Source organism: Nanorana parkeri, unplaced genomic scaffold (genome assembly GCF_000935625.1).
Source record: "Nanorana parkeri isolate BGI_ZX_2015 unplaced genomic scaffold, ASM93562v1 scaffold144, whole genome shotgun sequence".
Taxonomy (NCBI): Eukaryota; Metazoa; Chordata; class Amphibia; order Anura; family Dicroglossidae; genus Nanorana; species Nanorana parkeri.
In genome coordinates, this window is record NW_017306412.1 from 325132 (window position 1) to 341960 (window position 16829).

Genomic DNA, 16829 nt, shown 5'->3' on the forward strand with positions numbered 1-16829 from the left:
TTTTTTTTTTTTTTTTTTTTTTTTTTTTTTTATATACTCCCCTAATTACCTAAGCTTGTTTGCACACATTTTGTGTCATGTATATTAGAATTTGCATTTTTTAAGGATTTAGGAGAAGATGGTGAAACATTAGAATACATGAAGGAATGTCATTTTGTATCTTTCAGTCGGCCAGCTATCGCTCTGGTGCGAAAATTGATTGCAGTGCTGGAGTCTATAGAGCGCTTGCCACTTCACCTGTATGACACACCAGGGTCCAGCTACAATCTTCAAGTAAGTGAACGTAAACTTCCTAAGGTGGACGTGTGGAGAGAAGCTTTCTACTAGCATGAGTAGGTGTTAGGCACTCACACAGACAGAAGTGATAGGGGAAATACCATTTACACAAATGCCATTAAAGCTGAACTCTAGGCATTTATAGAAAGGCACACATGCGGTTCTGTAATCATTAGTACTGTATATAATTAAATGTATTTTTTAATACATGCCATGTAAGTGCCTAAATTCGATTTTTGCAGTCCCTTTATGGCACAGCACAGGTTGGGGGGAGGGAGAAGCAGCACAAGGAGCCATTTGTGGGTTGTCTTATCAGTGGGCTGCTTTCCTTTCACTATCCAGTCTCAGGCTGAGGGTAGGGAGGAGACCTGTAAGGGGAAAGGGAACCTGCAGCAGAGAGAAAGATGTGGTCCCCTCCCCTGCCAGACAAGGCTATGCTGTGTGGCAGAGCTGTGTAAAACCTAGACCTGACTGAACAGAAATATAAATACTTTGGCAGGTAAAACAGCTCTACATGTATTTCATCTGTATATTTAGCGGTTTGCCTAAAGTTCAGCTTTAAAATTGGGTTTTGCTTTCTACAACAAGAAATTAAAGTCACTCTCTTCTACATATAATACCTTGATGTTTTTGATGCCATCTCTTTCATCCCTTTAAACATATTGACATTCATGTGTTTCCTGACTCAATACATTCACAGCACAAATCTGTGTAATTATAGCACAAGAATCTCTGGAAACTTAGGGGTTCATACCAGTGACCAGTTTTGAGAAGTGATAGACTTTGACTCAAATGGGATATGTCACTTTAAGCTGTAGAAACTAGAAGCTTTGTTGCTTTGCTTGATTGTCAGTATGAGAATGTCTGTATGAGAATGTCTGTCTGCCTGTCTGTCTGTCTGCCTGCCTGTCTGTCTGCCTGCCTGTCTGTCTGTCTGCCTGTCTGTCTGTCTGTCTGCCTGTCTGTCTGCCTGTCTGTCTGTCTGTCTGTCTGTCTGTGTGTCTGTCTGACTGTCTGACTCACTGACAGTTGTGTGTCTGAGCAGTACCTTTTAGATTTGAGTGTTCTGTGCTTTTATCTTTTTTATGTTTTAGTCTTTGTACAGATTAACATTTCAGTTTGGTGATTGTTTTAATTAGATCCTTACTCGAAGGCTTCGGTTTAGACTGGAGCGCGCACCTGGAGAGACCTCCCTTATTGACCGCACCGGTCGGATGCTTAAAATGGAGCCATTGGCTACAGTGGAGTCATTAGAACAGTATTTGCTGAAGATGGTAAGCTGATGTTGCTTGTTGGGATCTGTCTACTGCGTCTTAAAAGCTCTTTTCCTTTGGTTAGGAAAGCTCTCCTTTTTGGGTTGTAACATTGAAGTGATGTCCTCAGGAAAGTTTAGAGAAACCTTTGTTAACAGATATGAAAATTGACTGTTTTATTTACACAGTGCCCTCCTAATAATAGTTTGATTTTTATTACAGGTGGCAAAGCAGTGGTATGACTTTGACCGCTCATCTTTTGTGTTTGTACGCAAGCTGCGTGAAGGTCAAAGCTGTGTATTCAGACATCAACATGATTTTGATGATAATGGAATCATGTATTGGATTGGGACCAATGCAAAGTAAGTAGCATCTCAAATACAATTTATTTTAAAAAATAGCTAGCAAAATATCTTGGGGCTGATTCACACCACATGCATTGGGGCTGCGCTGGCTTTTTCCAGCGCAGCCCCAAGACAAGGTAATTTGCCTTGTCACGAATGGGCTTGGTTCACACCACTGCGTTGCGATGGGAACGCAGTGGTGTGCTCTGAAAAAAAAGTATGGCATGCTGTACTTTTTTTTTTTTTCCAGAGCAGCAGGATGCATTGCAGTACAATCGCCTCACACCCTGCTGTGCCCATAGAACTGAATGAAACGTCACTTGTGACAGTTTGGGTTTGGTGCATCAGCGCTATGTCAGGCAGCACACACCAACCGCTGTGCGTTTAGCGCAGTGGCTGGTGTGAATTGGACCCAAGGCCCCTTTGAGACGTGCTTGTCAGGAGAGGATCCTCTCCCGATCACAGCGGAACGGACCGAATGTCAAAACTGAAACTGCTGGACTCCATGTGTGTCTATGGGGAATCGGAAGTAAACGGGCATGTCCATTTATATCAAATTACCCCCAGTCCGGCACGATCCGGTCTGTCAAAATAGATCTTTGATTTGTTTGTTTTTCCGGACCGAGTCCGAAGCCAGGGCTAACCAGGTGTAAAGAAACGCGCGTCCGTTTACACACGGCTGCCCATAGATTTGCATTTCTGTGAGAATCTGACTGTAGTGGGACTGCACAGCACTTCTAATTAAGATCAAATGAGTGAAACTCTGATTTTATTAGTTGTAGTGCTTAACCTGATAGTAGTTCACTAGTAGAATGTTTTAATCTGTGTGCCTAAAGAATGGACATGTAGTGGACATCAAATTATATGTTTACTGGAAAGGTATACTTTTTTTGGACTTTTATTACAGCAGAGGTGAACATCTAAATCTTTTTAATTTTTGGCTTTAATCTGTTTTACTGTATTTTACAATGGCTGTTCTCTGTGACAGCCAAGGCTCCCATCCAGTTCTGTTGAATCACATTCCAGATTCCTGAAAATTCATAAGTAAGACTGCTTCTGCCAACCTCCAGAACTTAAATGGAACCTCATCTGTGTCTGGTAATCGCAGCTGACAAATTCCCTTTTAAGGTTAATTCCAGCTGCGTATATATAATGGTCCCAAGTTGCAATTTAGAACCTATCTCTTGATGTTGCTTTGTTTGTGCACTTGACAGATCTTTCCTTCTGGATTGTAGATTTCTATTAAAAAGCAGAGGAGCGTATTTATTTAGTTGTTAGAATTAGAGTATAAGTGACAACTTTCATTTGTTTCCAGATTTAACTGAAAGCAAAAAAGAAAAAAAAATCTACAATACATTGTTATTAGTTTTAAATGTGAAACATAATTTCATTTTTTGGATAGCTTTGTTTAATGACCATTGTGTAAAAACTATACCTTTTCAGAACCGCATATGAATGGGTAAACTCTGCTGCTTATGGCTTGGTAGTAGTTACATCTTCGGAGGGCCGCAACCTACCATATGGAAGGCTCGAGGACATTCTCAGCCGTGACAGCTCTGCGCTTAATTGCCACACAAATGATGACAAAAGTGCATGGTTTGCTATTGATCTTGGCCTATGGATCGTGCCATCTGCCTACACTCTACGGCATGCTCGTGGCTATGGACGTTCTGCGCTTCGCAATTGGGTCTTCCAGGTCTCCAAGGATGGCCAGAATTGGACTACTTTATATACCCACGTGGATGACTGCAGCTTGAACGAGCCTGGGTACTTAGCAGTTGTTAATGATGGATGTTTCAGAGTGCTTTAATTTGTAAAACTTCTTTACTGTGTGTTAATTTAGTTACCCTAAGTAATTAACATGTTTTTCTAATCACAATTTGTAATTCATTTATTACAAAGTAAATAGAGGTGGTGAAACAAGAATTAGAACGTGCTTTCTTTTTTTTTTGTGTCTTCAAGGTCCACTGCCACATGGCCGTTGGATCCTTCAAGAGAGGAAAAGCAGGGGTGGCGACATATCCGAATCAAACAAACAGGAAAAAATGCTAGTGGTCAGACACACTACCTTTCTCTGTCTGGTTTTGAGCTGTATGGAACAGTGACAGGAGTATGTGAAGATCAGCTAGGTAAGTTGTGACTTTACAGAAATTGGGTGAGATTTGAACATAAACATGAAGCATTGCTCTGTGTTGATGAAAAATGTTGCTGGCGAGTTGACTTGGAGCCAGAAATAACAAAGCATGTTTACTTCTGTGGTTCCTGCAGATGCATTCTTAAAATAGCCTGGTTCATCTCCGACAAATGACAAGTTTTGTAACTTGTAAAAAGAACAAAAATAAGCTTGTTGCAATCTCATATTTGTCATGTTTCTGGATTTCACTTTCACCAGCGATATAAACTTGTATATAATGTGAAACGGGTCATAGTGATCCGTTTACTCAATTTGCCAGTCTGTACAATACATAATTTGTCCTTGACTGGGGGCTCTGCATGCTTTACCAGAGTAAACAATGTACAGTTTTCGTAAATCATTTACATTAGAAGGGTACAAAAGTGACAAAAGCATGTGTTGGTTGCTAAATGGAGGAAATGTAGTGAATGTTTACCAGCAACCTTGTAGTCTCCTCCCTGTCTCTGGCTGGCTACAGTAAGACATTAAACGTTCTGGAGGCTACAAAACATTTCACCAGCTCAGATATGTTTTACTGGGATAGCCAATCTTTTAAAGTGAACCTGTGCTTTGCCAGGGCATGAACAGGCAACCGGTTACTGTTGTTGAGTTAAGCCGCTCTCAGTTGGACTGTGCTAGAATATAATGACAGTATCTGAATTACGGTTTTCTTCAGTGGACAAAAGGTAAAATACGATTTAGTGTACTCATTCTAAAATCCTTTTCTTGGAGTCCATTGGATACAGGTCCTGCCTCTCTGTGTTTACGAACATGGCCTTGATACTGTTTTACCAAAAAATGAAGGCACACTTGGGAGTAGTAGGGGTTATCTATGCCTGGCCTACATTTTGTGTTTGCAAGTGTTTAATCCTCCTATAGGCGGCAGTATATCTCACAATATCTAAAATGTCTGTGTTCCTCAATGGTCTCCAAGAAAAGGACTCTACGGTGAGTACAAAAATTCTATTTTATACCTTCCTACCTTGGCTTTTATGGAGCCATGTTCATATTGGCTAATAAATAGTACTGCTTTTGGTCATGTTGTTTTCTTTGACTGCTAAACTGAAGGATGCTGTGACACCTTTTCCTTTCTTTGTAAGGTAAAGCAGCCAAAGAAGCAGAAGCAAATCTTAGGCGTCAGCGGAGGTTGGTACGCTCCCAAGTGCTGAAATATATGGTACCTGGAGCCAGAGTAATTCGTGGCATTGACTGGAAATGGAGAGACCAAGATGGTAGTGCACAGGGAGAAGGCACTGTTACAGGAGAATTGCATAATGGTAAGAAAGTTGTGGTTCTGTCTAGGCTGCCTATACTGTAAAGAGTACAAAACTCATTCAGGTATGTTAAAAGTCAAGTAAACCTAAAATGTATGTTGCTTGAAATTCTAAAGCAGTGGTTTTCATGCTTGTTCTATGGGACCTCTGTCTGCTTGTGTTTTCCATGCTTCTATTACAGCTGGGTTAATTAGTCACATTTTAAGGGCCCAGCCAAACCTATGTGCTTGTTTTACAGCATGTGTGGAAAAGCGCAGGTGTAGATGTGAATGGGGTACTTTAAACTGCAGCGTATAAATGTGAAGCAGCCATATAGGAATTAATGTATTTTCTTTATATAATAAAATGTATGGGTTTTACAGCAGGAAAGTGTGTGTTTGTGTGTGTGTTCGTTCTGGAAAACCTGAGCCATTAGTGGTCTCTGATGACTGGTTTGAGAAACACTGCTTTGGAACGTAGTAATTCCAGAGAGAGCTGCAACTATTGATTATTTTCATAATTGGTTAGTTGGCCGATTTTTTTATTTTTTTCAATTAATTGGATAAAAACAATTGATAAATACCATCCTTAATTTAAAATAAAATGCAGTGTTACACACAGAAAGTTTACTTCAGAATAAAACTGCACACAATTTTTTTGCCACCGCACTGTACAGGAATGCTCAGCATTGCAGTACCGTGCGTTCCAGTGCAGGCGATCACACTGTGGGTGGGAGATGCGTTTGGGGTGCCATTGAAATGAATGGCACTGCAACGCCCCTCCCGCAGGAGCTGAAACCCAAAATTTATTTTTTGAATAAAAAAAAAATAATCTAATTGTACTGTAAGCACATGGCGCTTGAATAACTTCAGCCAGGGAATGACAGCTGCCAGTGGTAAGAATCTGCAGACAACAGCTGAATGTAAATACAGCAGGTAGTGGGCTGGTGCAATAGCCAGCTTGATATTGGCCATTTCAAATTGGAATCGCCAAAAGCAGGCTGGCTTCTGCACCCACCCATTGCTGTGCCCTCGTCCCAGCGTGGAGGAGAAAGCTAGGGGGTCCAACCAAATGATTGATAATGACAGTAGTTGACAACTATTCTTTTTATTGATTATTATCGATCAATTAGTTGGTTAAAGCCCTAGTTAATATTGCAGAATCACAAGGTGTTAAATCCCCCAAACTGGTATCTGGTTTCAAATACTTGATAATGTATTTACATTTGTTTGTAGAACCTGTTGTAATGCTAAGTGCCTTTTGTAGACACAGAATATGAAGGGGGTACTGCCTCTGAGAGACAGGGCAGTAAGAAGCTGAAAGACCTCCTCCCTGCATATCCTAAGGGTGATGGCGCGTGGACTGGCGGTCAGTCAATAGTTTTGTACTTTTGTCAGGCTTGCCTGCAGAACTTAACCTGGTCACAGAGTTTTATGAATTCTATTTGAGTACAGTGGAAAGTGTAAAGTGAATAGTGAAAAAGTTGTAGATAATTTTCTTTTTGTCAATGCTGGGGATAGCCTTATAGTATATGCTCAAGAGCATTTGTAGTTTTTGTAGTTACTTGTCACCACCCTTATTTCCATATCACCTCTGGGTTTTAGTTTACAGGTGAAACTCGAATAATTAGAATATCGTGCAAAGTTCATTTATTTCACTAATGCAACTTAAAAGGTGAAACTAATATATGAGATAGACTCATTACATGCAAAGCAAGATAGTTCCAGCCGTGATTTGTCATAATTGATGATGATTATGGCTTACAGCTCATGAAAACCCCAAGAACCCCAAATCCACAAAAAAGTAGATTATTACATGCAATCAATAAAACAAGTATTGTACATAGAACAATATCGGACCTCTGAAAAGTACAAGCATGCATATGTACTCAGTACTTGGTTTGGGCCCCTTTTGCAGCAATTACTGCAATTACTTTTGCACGATATTCTAATTATTCGAGTTTCACCTGTACTACCAAGTCATAAAGCCAATATTCAGTATTTTTCTGCTACTGACACCTGATTGACAATGAATGGGATGGTGAAGTCTAAAGTAGGGTGCACATGGTACGAATTTTGGCCAGTTCCTGATGAAGCTGCTGAAATTCACACAGTGGGTGGGGCTGTCAGCACCCTTCCACCCGGCATCCCTCGATCAGCTGATCAAAGGAGCAGGATGGAAAATTCTCGGCCAACGCTAGCTCTGTTCAGGTATTCTGACAGCGGCCACCAGCTGCTGTCAGGATACAATGCAAACAGCGTGGTATTTATCCAACGCTCGTAAGCGTTGATTGAGGAATTAGTTCTACTTTTTTCATTCAGCCCATGTGTTGAATGAAAAACAAAATTGCCATGTGTATACACGACGTTAGCATCCCCTTCCCCCTTATCCTCAATCGGATACCATCTACCTCCAGCATGAGTTTCCCCCACTGTATCCATCAAAATATCTCCTCTTAGGTTCCCGATATTGTTGTATTCAGCTCTTTCTGCATCCCAAACATTTACCATAGTTACATTTTTTTCCAGGAACCAAGTGCTAATTTAGGTTTACTGGTCATTTAACATTTGAAAGTTTGCCCATTGCAGTGGCACAGTGACTAACGCTTTGGGTATTAAAGGTCTTTCTTTTACTCCTTCATTTTGCTGTGGTGGCCAGAATTAACATCTCATCTTGCTGTGTCTTTTTCACTCTACTTCTGCTGCTTACCTCTGCTTTCTGCTTGTTTAAAATTGGTGTCCTCGGCCTTTTTATGATAAATTCGTACTTAATCACTAAAATCAGTTTTCTTTTAGATTAGAGCTTGGGTATAATACTATTCATATTTAAGCAACTAACCATGCTGCTATGAGTTTGTTCATGTTTTTAATTCCTCTAAAGCAGCAGTTGTGTTGGTTATGGGTGGGGTTAATGTGCTTGCTGTGGCTTGAACTCTAGCGTGATCCCAATCAAATGCTCTTTGCTGTCTGCTTTTCCATCTTACACGCTACTGTCCCTTTCCAGGCTGGATTGATGTCATATGGGATGCCGGTGGCTCTAACTCTTACCGCATGGGCGCGGAAGGAAAGTTTGACCTCAAGCTGGCCCCAGGTTATGACCCAGAATCTGCAGTGTCATCCAAACCTGTTTCATCCACTGTTGCAGGCACACCACCCTCCTGGAGCAGCCTGGTGAAAAACAACTGCCCCGACAAAGCCCCTCCGCCTTCCTCCTCCTCTTGTATGGTTGCTGGCGGTGTGACTGGCTTCTGCAGTCGCAAGGGGAGCAGCAGCTCCGTCTGTAGTGTGGCAAGTAGCAGTGATGTGAGTCTGACCTGTGCCAAGACAGAGAGGAGGGCAGAGGAGCAAGGTTCTGACCTGCATCATGATCCCATCCTTGTACTATCTTCTAATCCGGCAGCCTCTGGTTCATCCACATGCCCCCCAGGGGTTGAAACTGTGGGTGAAGGCGGAGAGAGAAAAACTGGGGAAGCACCTGCCATATCAATGGGCATGGTGAGCATTAGCTCACCCGACGTCAGTTCTGTGTCCGAGCTCAGCAACAAGGAGGCTGCTGTTCCCAGACCGCTGGGTTCGTCTGCCAGCAATAGACTCTCAGTCAGTTCTCTGTTGGCTGCAGGGGCTCCCATGAGTTCCAGTGCTAGTGTTCCCAACCTGTCATCACGAGAGACATCCAGCCTTGAATCCTTTGTGCGGAGGGTTGCAAACATCGCCAGGACGAATGCCACAAACAATATGAACCTTAGCCGAAGCAGCAGCGATAACAACACCAACACGCTTGGAAGAAATGCCGTGAGTTCTGCAAGTGAGTATTGACATTGTGTATTTTACCTAGAAATTAACTTTTCTTTCTTGTCCATTAAAGGACACAGTAAGTCTTTTGCACTGTTGTGTTATACTGCCGTCTCCAGGAGGATTGGACACAGGCAAACAAAACATGTAGGCAGGCCCAGGATAACACTTCCTACTCCCAGCATGTGTCAGTTTTTTGTTAGTGTCCTAGGAAAGTGAAAGTCTTTTCTTCAACTCTGCTGGAAAAAGTCTGTTCCTTTTTTTCTTCAATAATTATTTTCTTCAATAATATTTTCTTCAGTCCAGATTCTTCCACTTCGCTGCTTGAGCTGGTCTGTACAGAGAGGCAGCGATCTGGCTTGATCTTTCCTCAGCTTGACTTTGACTTTTTGGGGCTAGCCTGAAATGGGACCTTCGGGTGCTGGGTTCTACTTGTGGCACTTTCCAGTCATTGCATACTGGTTAAAGTTAGCCATGGAGTGCTTTGCAGGTCCAGAGACATGGCGTTGCCTTGATGCTTGTCTCTGAAAACTCACTTTGTGAATAGGCCGTTTGGGTTAAACACTGGGAGCTACCTTGTCATTGGGACCACTGAGCACCTTTTTAAAATTCAAGCTTTTTCAATTTTACAGTGTATGGGGATAGCACTGAGAGACTGAGCGTTCAAATCATCTGCTAGGTGTACTGTCACTTATGTGCATACTTTGCGCTCTTTCCGGCCATTCAGCATTGAGGAAGCGCCTTTCTGCTGCATCTCCTGCTTGCAAGAGCTATGTGGATCCAAGCTGGCAAGCAGGTGGATTTGTGAGTACCTTAGGCTTTGGTATTGATTTACTACCCTGTTTCCCCAAAAATAAGACCTACCCCGAAAATAAGACCTAGTACTATTTTTGGGAATTGCTAAAATATAAGACCTACCCCGAAAATAAGACCTAGTTGTCACCATTCCCAGGGCCGGTGGTGGCACAAGGGCAAACTTGAAGAGCCGCGGGAGAGAATCAGCGGTGCCAACGAAGCCGGCGCTAGAGGAAGCGAGGCGGCACCGATGTTTCCTCTTTAGCGCTGGCTCCTGTCACAGGCGGAGTGATACCAAATGCACTCTGCCTGTGAGGAATCGATAGTGAAAGTGCGCTTCGCTCATCCTGGCCAGTGATTGGTTACCAAATTGCTCTTGGAAAGGTACGGCACCCCTGAATGCCCTGATCACCCTATTCTTAACTTTGCCATTTTGGATTATTCAATTTGGATTTGCATTAAGTTTGGATTGTTGTACATAAAAAAAAAAATAAGGCCTTCCCCGAAAATAAGACCTAGTGTGTTTTTTTTTTGAGCCCAAAAAAATTGAAGACAGTGTCTTATTTTCGGGGAAACACAGTATTAGCAAATAGGCTGTTCACTTTGCAAGGGAATTTCCCTTCAGCTTAGCATGTGGTGAAAATTCAAAGAATACTGTTTTTTTTTCCCCAGCTTCCTGATTGCCTGTGAAGCTGGTATTCTAGCGAAAGATCACCGGCTTAACTTGCCGAGGCTGCCTGGCTTCCTGACCAATCAGAAAGCTGGACGGCGAGTCATGAGGTGCCATCTGGCTTCCTGATTGGTCAGGAAACCAGGCTGCCTAGTGAAGTTGACTTCCCAGTCAATCAGGAAGCCGAGCGGCACATCGTAACCAGCCTCCCTGCTTCCTGATTTGCTAGGAAGCCGGCTTCACTTGTTGCTGTGCAGCGTGGCTTCCTGACCAATCAGGAAGCCAGAACGCAAGCCAATACGTGCCACCTGGCTTCCTGATTGGTTGTATAGCCAGCTTCCTAGCCAATTAGGGAGGCCGGTCATAACCCACATCCCGGCTCCATGCTCCCTCGGCACTGCCGGTCAGAGGGAGATCTCCCTCTGCCCGGAATTTCCGGTATCGGAGGTAAGTATTGGAGCATTTGGGCAAGTATGAGTACTCGCCCAAATACTCGGTATCGGTACTGATACTAGTATCGGTGCATCCCTAGCACTAATCATCATAAAGGTGCATTCCCACTGCCCAGAATTGGGGGCTGGGCTGTTAGCCTTTGCAAACGCTTCGACAACCTGCTTCTCAGGTGCTTGGGTGAAGGAGGTGGTTTCCAGCAGCTACAAGCTAGAGTTTCGCTCCCAGCCCCCTCCCTGGTTCATCAATTCCAACCTGCCTGTGTCACTGCAGGAATTGGCAGATCTTGTTGCAGCCCCAGTGGATCTTTTGGAGCAGGGTGTAATTTTCCCCAGTGGCAGAATGGTTTTAGGGATTCTACTCCAACCCTTTTCAAAGTGCCCAAATCAAAAGTGGGCATCCACCCCATCTTGGATCTTGTCTTCAGCCCCAGAAATTCCACATAAAATCCACCAGATCAGTCAGTCTCCTTTCATAAGAGAACCTTTTTGGCCTCTGTGGACATCTGTCTGTATGTCCCCATTTTTCTGGTGCATCAGTGCTTCCTACAGATTGCTATGGGTCCTCTACAATTCCAGTTTGTGGCCCTTCCATTCGGCCTATTTTCTGCGCCTTTGGTGTTCACTGAGGTTCTGGTCCCTGTGCTAACCTTACTTCTCTCTCGGGACAGTCACATTGTGGGATATCTAAACGATCTCCTGCCGAGGGAACAGTCAGCGTGGGATTTGGCGTACAATCTAGCCTGACCATCGATAACTTGCAGTGTTTCAGTTGGATCTTAAACCATCAGAAATCGGCGCTGGAACCAAATCGTTACTTGGAATATGTGGGTTTAGTCCTAGACACAGATTAAGCTAAAGTTTTTTTCTTCCCCAGGAGAAACTATAAACTCTCTGCTCTCAGACATGGACTCTTCAGTCCAGAAGTTGTCTCTTTTTGCTTCTGTATGAAAGTCTTGGGCTTATGATAGCCTCCTTGGAGTCAGTTCCATTGCACAGTTTAACTCCATACCTACAATGCAACATTCTGTCCTAGTGGGAATAGTCAATCCAGTCCTTGAAGAGACTGATTTGTCTGGTACCAATATACCAGTTTGTTGCTGGCTTAGGAATCTGTGCCTGGAGTCGGTAAAGTCTTTCTTAATTCCGGTCATGTCGACAATCTCATGACAAATGCTAGCCTGTTGGCTAGGGAGGGGCCCCAGACACCTTGTCAGTGCAGGGGACTTGGACGTTAGATGGATCTAGTTTCACCAGTCAACATTCTGGAATTTTAGGTGATTTGGTTCTCCCTGCAGCGCTGGAACCCCTGGCCGGAGGGCCCCCTGATCTGGATGTAGTTCTGAAGGAGAGAGGCATCCCTGAATCAGTTATTTCGACAATTCTAAAATCTAGGAGGAAGTCTTCTCGCAAGGTCTGTCACTGCACATGGAAGGCATGCTTTTGCAAGGCGAGAGGCTATTACCTCGGCACTAGCGAACATCAACCATCAGGGAGAAACTGTACGTCTCTGTACCGCAAGCGAGATAGAGCAGATCCTGTCCTGGGCAGAACTTTATGTTCCAGCCTTGTTTGCTCTTAACATCCTTGGCATGGACAATTGGTAGGCAAATGTCCTTTAGACATAAGGGCCTGGACCAGGGGGAGTGGTCCCTACACCTGGAGGTGTTTCGGGACCCGTTTCACAGCTGAGGTACACCTGGATGTGGACCTCCTGGCTTCCAGGTTTAACAAGAAACTGGAAGGGTTTGTTTTGATGTACAGGAATCCCCCAGTGGAAGCAGTTGATTGTGGTGGGAGTAGTACACCCTGATTACGCCTTACCTCTCCTGAAACTCCTGCCTCATTTTTCTTGCAGGATCGAGTTGGGGGTGCGCATTCTGGTGATGGCTCCAGTTTGGACCAGACGCATGTGGTTCTTTGACCTGCTAAGACTCCTGGCAAATGCTCCATGGGTTCTTCAAGATTGTCTGTCTGAATCTTCTGTCTCAAGGACCAATTTACCGTCCTTCCTCACTGTCGCTGCCTGTAACGTCATGACAGTTAAAGCCGAAGTTCTGAAGGAGAGAGGCATTCCTGAATCGTTTATTTCCACAATTCTAAAAACTAGGAAATCTACTTCTCGCAAGGTCTGTCACTGCACATGGAAGGCGTACTTTGCATGGTGCAAAGCGAGAGGCTTTTACCCCAGGAATCATTTTATGGGGTGAATACTTGCTTTTCTACAGATTGCCCTTACAATTGTTCTAGAGACTGGACTTTCACATTTTTTTTTCTAGAACTTTGTAGGGTATCTTCCATGTGGCTCCCCCTATTCGCTCCCCTGTGACTCTATAGAATGTGAATTTGCTTCTCTCAGCACTCTACAATCTACTTTTAGAACCTATCGGGCATGTTGCGTTTCTTGTTGCCATCACCTCTGCATCGACAGTTTTGGAGCTGGTGACATTATACTGTAAAGAACTCCTCCTGGTCTTGGCAGCTTTCACCTTAACCAGGACTGTCTTCTTCCATCCCTCTCTCTGGCTCCAGTTCATCAAAAATAGATCTTCATCCATTGCCTGGATGTAGTTCATGCTGTGAGCATTTTTCTCAGCCACTGCTTCTTTTAGAAAGACTTGACTATTTATTTGTCATCCTGATGGTCCACATAAGGGTGAACCAGCTTCTTATTGCACCATTTCTGGCTCAGACAGACTTTCATTCAAGCCTACAGTCTTAAGGATTGGATGCCACCCTTTCCTGTCAAGGCTCACTTTGTTAGATCTGTAGGTCTCTCTTGGGCTCTTAATCATTAGCCTACTGTTTCTCAAATTTGAAAGGCTGCCACCTCGTCTTCAGTTCACAAGTTCTCCAAGTTTTACCAGGTGGATGTTCAGACCTCATCAGAGCCATTTTCCGGCATAAGGTCCTTCAGGTGGCTCTTTGAACTGTAAGGAATCCCCAGTTCTACTGTTTTTTTGTGAACCTTTTGTTTTGCTGTTGCCCACCTCAAAGTTGGACTTCTTTTGAAACTCCCAACAGTTCAAGACTTCCTGTGTCCCTTAATGGATGAGAAAGAAATTAGGATTTTTGTACGCACTGTAAAATCTTTCCTTCGAGTCCATTTGGGGACACAATTCCCAGTCCACTGTTTTATGATCATGCTTTTGGTACTGCTTTGCCACAAACCGAGGCATGCTGGAAGTAAGAGGGGGGGTTATCCTTGGTTGACATACAATGTTTTTTGTTTTGTTTGCTAGAATCCAATCCTCCTGTAAGGGAAAGTATCACTCAACAGTTCAAGACTTCCTGTGTCCCCCCCCCCCCCCCCCCCGCCCCCACACACACAATGTACTCCAAAAAAAAGTATTTTACTGTCGGTACAAAATCCTAATATTGTAGATATAATTTATCTGGCTCTTTGTGGTAATAAAACATTTTTATTTTATTAATACAGAAGCAATACAGACAGTAGTTGATTTGAAAATCTAGTTAATGCATAAAATAAAATGTGCTGCCAATGAATGAAATTGTTGTGAATTCTAAATTTTTTTTATTTTTTTTTAGCCTCTCCACTCATGGGAGCTCAGAGTTTCCCCAATCTGACCACAACAGGAACCACATCAACTGTTACAATGTCCACCTCAAGTGTCACTAGCAGCAATGTAGCCACAGCTACCACTGGCCTCTCTGTTGGCCATTCCCTCAGCAATACTTTGACCACTAGCCTGACTTCCACCTCGAGTGAGAGTGACACTGGCCAGGAGGCAGAATATTCTTTATATGGTAAGTATAGAACATTACTGCTTTCCTGACCCAACTTGTGCTATTTTGTTGGAGTGCTACCTGCAGTAGTGATGTTGCATATTGGCTTAACTGCCGTATCAAAGCAATAGACGTTCTAACTTGCTGTAAAATGTATCCTTCAAATACAGAATCCATCCCGAAAACCAAACTTAGAATATTGATCTTGAAAGGATCAGGTTATGCAATTACCTTCACATGATTTGTACACTGCCAATTCAGGGCTGTTAGGACCGCCCTGTATAACGCCTACTACTTCCAGTGAGCCTAAGTATTTTGCTAGAGTCCTTTTAGATGATTGACACGTTCTCCCTGCTATGAGAGATGTACATACGTTTTCTGCACTTTCTACTGAAGATTCTGCAGAAGGGTTTATTAGGACCACCCTGAAAAGCAGTTTACTCCTTCTATATAGTTTGCTCAGCAGTACCCTATTGAAGAGGGTTTCCTTGACACTGGGCTTTCCCTGTTTTCCACTGGCTATTTCAAGTTCGAACAAGACTTTGTCATCCTGTAGAAGATGTTCCTGTTTTTAAGGACCATGTGGGCAAGAGCTTCTTTAAGTTCTTGTTTGCCCTCCTAGACCCTGCTATGCAACCTGCTGTTGCCACCATGTGGGTGTGTTAGACCTTACACGTGTGTTCAGAAGCTATGGCTAGGGCCCCTGGATCCATCCTGATGGACCCCTCCATTCTTAAATTATTAGAGCTCTTTCCTGTGGCCTTGCACTACTGTATATATGGCCTGGTGGATACCCCTAGAAAAATCTTCAGGAAGGGTCTACAGTCTGTCCATATGCAATGGCTAAAGTGCTGGTCCGCAAAGCTTCCCAGCCAGAACACATCCCCCTTGCAAAGGAACACCTATTTGGTGAATCCTTGAATACTGATATCAGTGCAGTAAAGGGCCAGGAGCACCTTTTTTTAACCTCGGAGGAAGAGGTCCAAGCCTCCAGCAACAAAATCCTTTGTTGCCTCATTCCTTTCATCTTTCTCAAGATCTTGAGTCCTGGCCCTCGAAGCTGGCTAAATGCTTGGAAACAAGCCCCTCTTCATTATGAAGGCGGACCTTATTTTTACAAAAGGAGTGACTTCTGTTGCCCTTTCTCGACCTAAAGTCATCGCTGGACACCTCACATTTCTTGGAATACCTGTGCATAGGCCTGGACACAGCCATTTCCAAGGCCTTCCTTCCCCCAAAAATACGTTATCTGTCAACTCTAATGCTCTAATTGCAGTCAAGGAGTTGACTCTTTGCTCTTGTATGAAGGTGGTGTGCTCGATGGTTGCCTTTTTTGAGGCAGTTCCCTATGCACAATTTCACCACAGGCTGTTGCAACTGCACATTATGGCTGATTTTGGCTGAGTGGGACAAAGGCGCTCAGTCCCTGGACCTCTCCATTCGCTTGTCCAGCAAAATAAAGCTTACCCTAGCATGATGGAGAGTGCTCACAATGGGTGTGAGATGTCAGGCTAGGGAGGAGTCCGATGGACCTTCTTGATTTAAGAGACCTGATAGACAGAGGAATATTGACTTCCGATCAGCATCCTGGAGCTCAGGGTAAATCAATTGTCCCATTTAACGCTGGACCCCTAGTTTCTGGGACACCCAACCAGGATTCAGTCGGTCAATGCTTCAGCCTACATCAACCATCATGAAGGTACCAGAAGTAGCACAGATCAAAGGGAAACGGTCTTGGTCCTGGCCTGGGCAGAACTTCCTGGAGAAACATTTTCTGAATTAATGTCACTTTATCTTGCATCACAGAGTACATCCCAAGACCCCCCCTCCCTCTCATTACTGTTTGCTATGAAACTGAGGCAGGCTGGGATTGGGAGGGTTGTCGTAATAGATTTAATTTGCCAGTGTCCAATCACCTGAAGGTAGCTGCATAACTCACGTTAGGGAATTTACCTGTGTCCTGTGATGTACTATAAGAAACAGATTTCACAGGATAGACAAAGTTTTTATTTTACCTAGAGCTTAACCACTTCAGTAGTGATGTACTTGTATACCTGTCCATTACTGAAGTGATTAAT

General features: G+C 43.6%; 1 protein-coding gene across 4 annotated transcripts in view; it reads left to right on the plus strand.

Moving 5' to 3' along the window:
• Positions 1-16829, plus strand: part of HECTD1 (HECT domain E3 ubiquitin protein ligase 1) — a 71189-nt gene that overhangs the window by 41215 nt on the left and 13145 nt on the right. For 2 of the 4 annotated variants that reach the window (XM_018554161.1, XM_018554164.1), the window contains exons 19-26: positions 168-273; positions 1416-1550; positions 1752-1891; positions 3317-3640; positions 3836-4002; positions 5147-5323; positions 8303-9103; positions 14554-14772. In XM_018554161.1, coding sequence (XP_018409663.1) covers positions 168-273; positions 1416-1550; positions 1752-1891; positions 3317-3640; positions 3836-4002; positions 5147-5323; positions 8303-9103; positions 14554-14772 — 2069 coding nt within the window. The remainder of the gene's footprint in view (positions 1-167; positions 274-1415; positions 1551-1751; positions 1892-3316; positions 3641-3835; positions 4003-5146; positions 5324-8302; positions 9104-14553; positions 14773-16829) is intronic. The other 2 variants (XM_018554162.1, XM_018554163.1) reach the window with 1 other exon arrangement.